At 31.3% G+C, this 8189-nt stretch overlaps 1 protein-coding gene across 1 annotated transcript; it reads left to right on the forward strand.

Annotated features, from left to right (window-relative positions):
* Window positions 1-2742: 2742 nt before the first annotated feature.
* On the forward strand, window positions 2743-8189 carry LOC133305497 (nucleotide-sugar uncharacterized transporter 1). The gene is made up of 6 exons (XM_061505734.1): window positions 2743-2839; window positions 5965-6116; window positions 6237-6445; window positions 6517-6610; window positions 7694-7860; window positions 8015-8189. The coding sequence occupies exons 1-6, from the start codon at window positions 2767-2769 to the stop codon at window positions 8187-8189; spliced, it is 870 nt and encodes a 289-aa protein (XP_061361718.1). The 5' UTR covers window positions 2743-2766.

Raw genomic sequence — 8189 nt, forward strand, 5'->3', positions numbered from 1 at the left:
CCCAATCCTTATTGGACCGATAAGATTTATGAACACTTCTTAGACATTTATCTTATAATTCAAGTGTTAGTTCAACGCAACAAAGATCCATGGAGAGACATCATTTTGATCGCAATAATAGACGGAAGGAAGGGCTACGTTAAACAATAAGGGGTCTTTGTTTGGGAGCGTGGATTTAATGTGAGGGACAAGGAATGATAGCAATTTATTTTTTTTATATTTTCTTTAGCGCACTTCTTTTATCAGCTAAATTTAAGGTAGCTTTCATTAAATAATTTATATAAAAGTTTATTTAAAAATCAAAAAATATTAAAAAATTATTTCAATATGAATCTCGTCACGAAACTCTTCTTGGTCGAAAATTCAGATCTTGGCTTCAACGAAATAAGAAAGCTTGGATTGGTATATTTAAGAAGGTAATTGGTTTTCTATCTGAATTGAACTGAGGTAGTTTTCCTATTTAGTTTTTGAATAGAACAGTTTGAAAATAAATTTTGAACTAAAAATCAATTCGAAATCAGTTTAGAATTGAACTCGTTTTGAAATTAGTTTTGAACATTTATAACTTACAAATTAATTTTGAAATGTACTTGCTCAATGTTTTCAATCCAAAACTATAATTATGCCATTTTTATTTAAAAGAATCGAATCATATTTATTAGCTAGTAGTTTTTGCATTTTACCATACAATGGTAAAAAAAACATTATGATTTGATATTTAAGCAATTGTATGATTAATTTATAATTTGATATTTAAGCAACTGTATGATTAAATGCTATATATGGGATCAAAATCAAAAAATACACAAAAACAACAAAACTAAAATGAACTGTGACATAGTGTAATATTGTATTATAAATGATTCAGTTCTTCTGAACTATTTCAAATTAGTTCTGAACTGGTGTATAACCAAAAAAATTTAAATCAATTCGGATTCAAGAACTGTTTTACAAAATCAGTTCTCATGAAATAATTTATTGCGATTTTCAATTCAGTTTAGACTTTTTTAATTTATACTTTTTTGCATACCCCCAGTCTTTATCTTCGCTTAGGTTGATAGATAAAACCTACGTTAGATTAATAGAACCTTAGTTTATTTATGGATAGCAAACAGAATCTTAACTCAATTTAAAAATATGAAGAAGAATAAACCTCTTCAAATTTTATAAATAATGTTAGGATAAGATCACCTTTGATCTTATTCTTCAACTAATGAAGACCAAGTCTTTAGGAAGAGTTTGTTAATATCTTGTATCTGTATAGTTTGGTTAAGATAGTTTGTTTGTTCTCCATATAGTATTGTTACGATAGTATTAGTATTGTTACGATAGTTTGTTATCGTTCGTTACGATAGTTTGTTATTGTTTGTTCTCCATATAGTATTGTTACGATAGTATTAGTATTGTTACGATAGTTTGTTATCGTTTGTTTCAGTTTGTTGTCATTTGTATATATAATTGGTTATCTGCCACAAAGCAATACAACACTCATCATTCAATCATTTCATACTTTTCTATATGGTATCAGAGCCACAGTAACGATCCAATTTCCCATGGCTGATTCAGATTCTTCCGCTGCCAATAACAATACTAATACTATCGTAACAATACTATATGGAGAACAAACAAACTATCTTAACCAAACTATACAGATACAAGATATTAACAAACTCTTCCTAAAGACTTGGTCTTCATTAGTTGAAGAATAAGATCAAAGGTGATCTTATCCTAACAAATAAAGAGTAAATACTATTTTGCGTCCTCAACAAAAAATACAAAATCTATTAATCCTTCAAAGAAAAAAAAATCGAGTTGCAATCCATTTGAAATTTAAGTTCTTTGAAATTGAGGTTCATCTGAATTTAACAAAAAAACACATGTTAGCCCATGAAAAATGATTTTTGTTGAAATATGAGTTCTTTGAAATATGAGTATTTTTTTTATGGGTTCTGTATTTTTTTGTTGAAGACCAAAAATAATATTTACTCATATATAAAAATAAGGGAATAAAATTTCTAAAGTTTTAAAAAGTTTGTCCAATATTTACCAAAATCATATAATTCTTAGGTTGAAAGATTAAAAAATAAAATGATCTATTATAATTTTAGAATAAATTAAAATTACATACATACTATGATTTCAATTCCAAAACAATATCAATTTGATAAATATTAGATAAATTTATCTATAATAATTTTAAAAAAACTTTAAAGATAGAGATAGAGATAACCATGGAGATAGATAGACAAATTTATCTAAAATTTGTTTTTAGACTCATTGATATACTATTTCTTAAAAAGACCAATTATAAACTCATTGGAATTTAAAATTCAAAATGAAGATAGAGATAACCATCAAGATAACTATTATAAAGATAAAGACGAAAACTAAGATAAATAGTTAAAAACAAAGATAATTAATTAGAATTAAATCAGCCTACTATTCATTCGTCTAAAATTTACTGATGTGGTGTTAATATTTCTCTTTCGAATCGTAATCAATCATATTCAGTCGCCGACAGCTGCCATATTCCGCCATCAACGGCAGAATCCACGTGTGTTTAAGGTCACGTCCTCTCTTTTCTCTCAGAGTGTTTGTCTTTTACGTTCTCAGTTTCACTGTCCCCTCATTAAAACCAAGTGCCAGTAGCGGTGCTGTTACTTGCTGTTGCTGGTTCTCTCGTTTGCTCTTTCAGTCAGAATCTCAGTCTCAGCAAGAACTTGGAGCAAACCCATTTAATTTTCTGAGGAGTGCCCTCTTCTAAAAATGTTGAATTTCTTAATAAGTAAAGATTTCCGGAAGATTCTCAAGCGCAAAGATAGCGATGCTGGGGAAAGAGGTACTGCAAAGCAAACATTTTTATTTTTTATTTAGAATATTTTGATTTCCAAAGTAGTTAAAGTTTCCTCTCTTTAGCTAAGGGATATAGGATTAGACAATGTAGATCATTCATTTTTCTGCTCATTACTGTCTATTATTATACTGACTTTTGGTCTCGTTGCATTGTTTCCTTCTCTGGCTTTCAATGAGGATTCAATTGCTCTGCCTTATGCTGCTTACTTAATTTGGACATTATATTTCTGAATCTTATGCAAATACTTTACTTATTAGTCATTACTCATTACATTGTTTACAGCAACTCTTATTCTTTGTTGGTGAAGAGTGAATGCATACAAAATGAGTTTGGGACTTCCGAATTTTCTTTCTATGCGTTAAAAAGAGACCAAGGCCAAGACTTTTAAGTTTTACTTATTATTATTTTAGATTAACTTTTGAATATTTTAAGTCTGAACTAAATTATTAGACTGGTGATACTAAATTATAGATTTGACCTATCTGATAGCTTGTTTAAGCCCATCAAGTCTTCAAATCTATCAAGAATTAGAAAAAAAATAACTAAAATAATAATATTTTATTATTTAAAACTATTTAAAATAAATAATGTGATATAGGTTAGCTCGTAGGCTTATAAGCTGGTTGTTGTAAAAGAAAGATTATGTCTTGTTTTATTAATAGGCTATTTTATTAAATATACTAAATTAGGTCTGCCCGTAAGCCCTGATAAGACCCTTACCTATAAAACCTATGTCTCTGTGTCTGTTAGAATAATTTGACAGATCATTTAGATTTAAGTTGAGAAGATGCCATATCTCTCTGTGTATCTTGATTGCAAACATCTCATAGTGCTGTGCAGTTTTGAATCTCCCTTTTTCATGGCTGACGAATCTTTTCAATAAGATTCTTCAAACAAATAAGATGTCTGATGTATAGAGGAAAAATATGCCTGTGCCTATTTAAAAAATAAGGCAGATATTTAAAATTGTTCTAATTATAGAGGCATTAAGCTTATGAGCCATACTATTAAGTTGTCGGAGAGAGTTATTAAACATCGTTTAAGGAGAGAGACCAGGGTCTTTGTAAATCAATTTAGTTTTATGCCACAAAGATATAACATGGAAGCCATTTTCTTGTTGCGACAATTAATGGAAAGATATCGAGAAAAGAATAAGGACTTACATATGGTGTTTACAGATTTGGGGAAGGCATATGATAGGGTTCCAAGAAAAGTTTTATGGTGGGTTCTTGAGAAGAAAAAAGTACCATCAAAGTATGTAGATGCAATCAAAGATATGTATGATGGTGCTATTACATGTGTAAAGCTTGTAATGGAACATCAAGTTATTTTTCTATCACGGTAGGTGTACACCAAGGTTTTGCTCCAAGTCCTTATCTCTTTGCCTTAGTTATGGATGAACAAATAAAAGATATTCAAGAGGAAGTGCCATGATGTATGCTTTTTGCAGATGATATTGTGCGTATTGATGAGACCAAGACTGGTGTTAATAGAAAACTAGAATTGTGGAGAAGCAAGTTGGAGTCTAAAAGATTTACGTTAAGCCGAAGCAAGATTGAATGTATGAAGTGTGAGTTTTCTCTGGTAAGAGATAGATATCAAGATTTCGTGCATCTGCTTGGACTAGAGGTAATCAAGAAAGATGATTTTAGATATCTGAGATCAATTTTGCAAAAAAGTGGAGAGATTGATGAGGATTTAAATCATGAAATCTGAGTAGGGTGGATGAAATGACGTGGTGCAAAATTCCCCTTAGGCTAAAAAAAACAATTCTATAGAACCAGCAGTAAGGCCTGCAATGTTATATGGAGCTGAATGTTGGCCAGCACATAGAAACATGAGCATAAAATGGAAGTAGCGGAAATGAGGATGTTAAGATAGATGTGTGGTTATACGAGGATGGATAAGGTAAGAAATGAAAATATTCGACGATAGGTAAGAGTAGTACCCGTGACTGAAAAGATGAGAGATTATAGATTGAGGTGGTTTGGACACGTAATAAGAAGACCCTTGGATGCTTCCGTAAGAACAAAAGTTTGTTACTAAGAGCCTGATACAAAGACAGATAGAGGTAGACCGAAACTTACTTGGGGGAAGATAGTAAAACAAGACTTAATGGAGTGGGATATAGATTGGTGGACGGTGTGACTTAGTACGGATTTGAGAAAAGCTATAAGCATGGTAGAGGTTTATATCCGTTTTTATTCCTATGTTCCAGATGGTCCCGTTCTAGTCCTTTTCCTCTTTATCTCCCTCTCTTTCTTTCTTTTTTTTTTACTTCGTCCCTTTTATTTCATTTTTCCTTTCAACCTTTTTTCTCTTATTATTTATTTATGTGTTTTTCTTTTTTTCCCTATATTCCTTTTATTTTATTTATTTTATTCCTTACTTTCTTATTCTTTTTGTTCTCCTATATATATATATATATTTAATTTATTTTTTCTGCTTTTTATGAATAATGTTATATATATATATATATATATATATATATATATATATATATATATATATATACTTAAATTTCGTACTTTTCATTTGGGTTCATTTACCACCAATCCCAATGTCTAGTTTGGGATAAAAGTGATGTTGATGTTAATGTTGAGGTTGATTTAGATTTAAGTTGGGAAGATGCCATATATCTATCTCTCTGTGTATCTTGATTGCAAACATCTCATAGTGCTGTGCAGTTTTGAATCTCACTTTTTCAAGTTCCTTCGCACGTGGTTCGTAGTATTCATGAAGTATTTATTTCCCATACCCTTGCAAAGTCTTTTTCAAGAGCCTTTGTGCAGGGGTTTGGTCTTATACTATTTTGGAGAGTTTGTTTATTAAGCCAATTCTTCCAATTTTATAAAGCTACATTTTTAATAGAGCTGGTTTGTTATGAATTCTGGGAGTTGCGTTTGTAATTCTATATGCTTACTATGAACTTTGCAATCTTTATTCAAATTCATTTCTTATTGATCCAACTCTTAATTGTTGAATTGTCCTTGGCAATACTTGATACATAACAATGTCAATCTGAGGCATAGTTCATATTTTGCTTTGGTCTGTATCTCTGCAAGAAACCTTTACTAATATCTTCTGTTACCTTTTACTGCTCATTGCAGCAAGAGCACTGGAAGACTTGAGAGCTTCTCTGTTTAATGAATTCCGTTCCTCTGAAGGTGCAAAACGTCAACAACAGCTTACATGTGGTCCGGCTGCAGCACTTTCCTTCAATTTTCTGGTTGCAGTTGGTATTATTTTCATGAACAAAATGGTTTGTTTACTCTCTTTTCTTTCTATCTAGTTGAGCTCCGTTTTGTGTTAAAATTTCAAAGTACCATGGCTTTAGATGCTCATTTTCTTGGCTTTTTCTTTTTCATTTTTTTTCTTTCAGGTGTTTCAAACTGTTCAATTCAAATTCCCTATTCTTCTCTCTCTGATTCACTATGTAGTGAGCTGGTTATTAATGGCTGTACTAAATGTGTTTTCTTTGCTCCCTGCATCTCCTTCCTCAAAATCGACTCAACTGTCTGCTTTATTTACTCTTGGAATTGTTATGTCTCTATCTACTGGCCTTGCTAATGTTAGCTTGAAGTATAATAGGTAACGCAACTATTCATATTTTTATTTAAATTATTTGTTTTATATTCTAAATTTAAAATCTATTTCTTCAGCATTGGTTTCTATCAGATGGCAAAGATTGCAGTAACACCTTCAATAGTTATGGCAGAATTTGTGTTGTACAGGAAGAAAGTTTCTTGGTCCAAGGCAAGTGTATTCACTTTGGCTATACATGTATATTTGATAGTAATGAATAAGAATGTACTGGGTTTTGTAGAAATAAGAGGTTTATAGTTAACTCATTTGAAATATGTGCACATTTTGTTATATGAACTCCTGTAAGTATCCATACCTTTAAGCCAAAATAACATGCATCAAGTAGCTAATCCCATCCTTTCATTATGAGGCTAAGTGTATGATCAGATTATAGAGCAAGTAAGTCTATTGAACTCCCTCCTGAGTCCTGACACCTCTATTTTTCCTGTATGTTTGCGAAGATAATTGAATGCCTCACAGGTTTAAAGTGATTTCACATGACATAATATTTGCTTTTGAAGACCTATGAATGCAGCTCAAAATTGTAGTTGAATGAAAGGGTCTAATCACTAGGACTATAGTTTTAGTATTTGATATTTTGTCATTCTGTATAATTTATTGATCTTTAACTTCATACCAGTTGAAAAGCATTGTTTGAATTAGTTAGAGCCTGTTTGACACTTCTTCTTTTTAAACCAAAAGCTACTTTTAAGCTAAAGTTAAAAAATAGCTTAAAAAATAAGGTTAAAAGTTGTTTGGCGATTATATGAAATTGTTCTGATGATTTTGTAAGGGGAAGATAAAATAATTTATTATTAAAATGAATTATTAGGGCAAAGGATAATTTATAAATACAAGTTTAGAATAAGGGTACAACTGTAAAATTAATATGAGGAGTCAAAAAAGCTCCTTTAGCTATTTTCTTCGTTATAAAAAAAAGCTCTTTCTATAATAAGAGCTTTTATGAAAACATGTTTGGTTAAGCTTCTGCTTTAAAGGAGAAGAGAAGATAAAAATAAGATATGTCAAACAGTCACTTAGCCTATGCTCATTAGTCATAATCATCTGCGTGTTCTGTATTTCAGAAGTTTCACCTTGTTTTCCCTTGGAATTTGCAATATTGTTTCTAAGTGATGGGCTTCCATCAGTAATATGTCAAATATTGTTTCTCCTTAATTGACTCAAGAATTCAGAATTTTTGTGCTTATATCATTTTAAATTGAAATGCTTACTATAGGAGTTGAAACTTTACAGGCTTTAGCATTAACGGTGGTATCTATTGGTGTTGCCGTGGCTACAGTGACTGATCTGCAGTTCCATGTGTTTGGTTCCTGTGTAGCCTTGGCATGGATTGTGCCAAGTGCTGTAAACAAAATCCTCTGGTCCAGACTGCAGCAGCAAGAAAACTGGACAGCATTGGCGTGAGTAATTTTGTTTATTTATCTTTTGGCCAATTGTAAGTAAATTATTATATCTTCATATTCTGATACCCTGATCTCACGTCCTGATTCCAAGTGCTAATTTGCATCACGAAATTTCTTTCTCCTTTTTGCCTAATTTTGGATTGATCAACAGGTTGATGTGGAAAACAACACCTATAACTTCAATTTTCCTGGCTGCTATGATACCCTGCTTAGACCCTCCAGGTGTGCTTTCCTTTGATTGGAACTTCAGGAACACGTTAGTGATTCTCACATCAGCTATTATTGGATTTTTGCTTCAGTGGTCTGGTGCTTTAGCGCTAGGGTAA

Source organism: Gastrolobium bilobum, unplaced genomic scaffold (genome assembly GCF_033153095.1).
Source record: "Gastrolobium bilobum isolate Gb01-03AN ecotype WA unplaced genomic scaffold, APGP_CSIRO_Gbil_v1 utg1221, whole genome shotgun sequence".
Classification (NCBI taxonomy): domain Eukaryota; kingdom Viridiplantae; phylum Streptophyta; class Magnoliopsida; order Fabales; family Fabaceae; genus Gastrolobium; species Gastrolobium bilobum.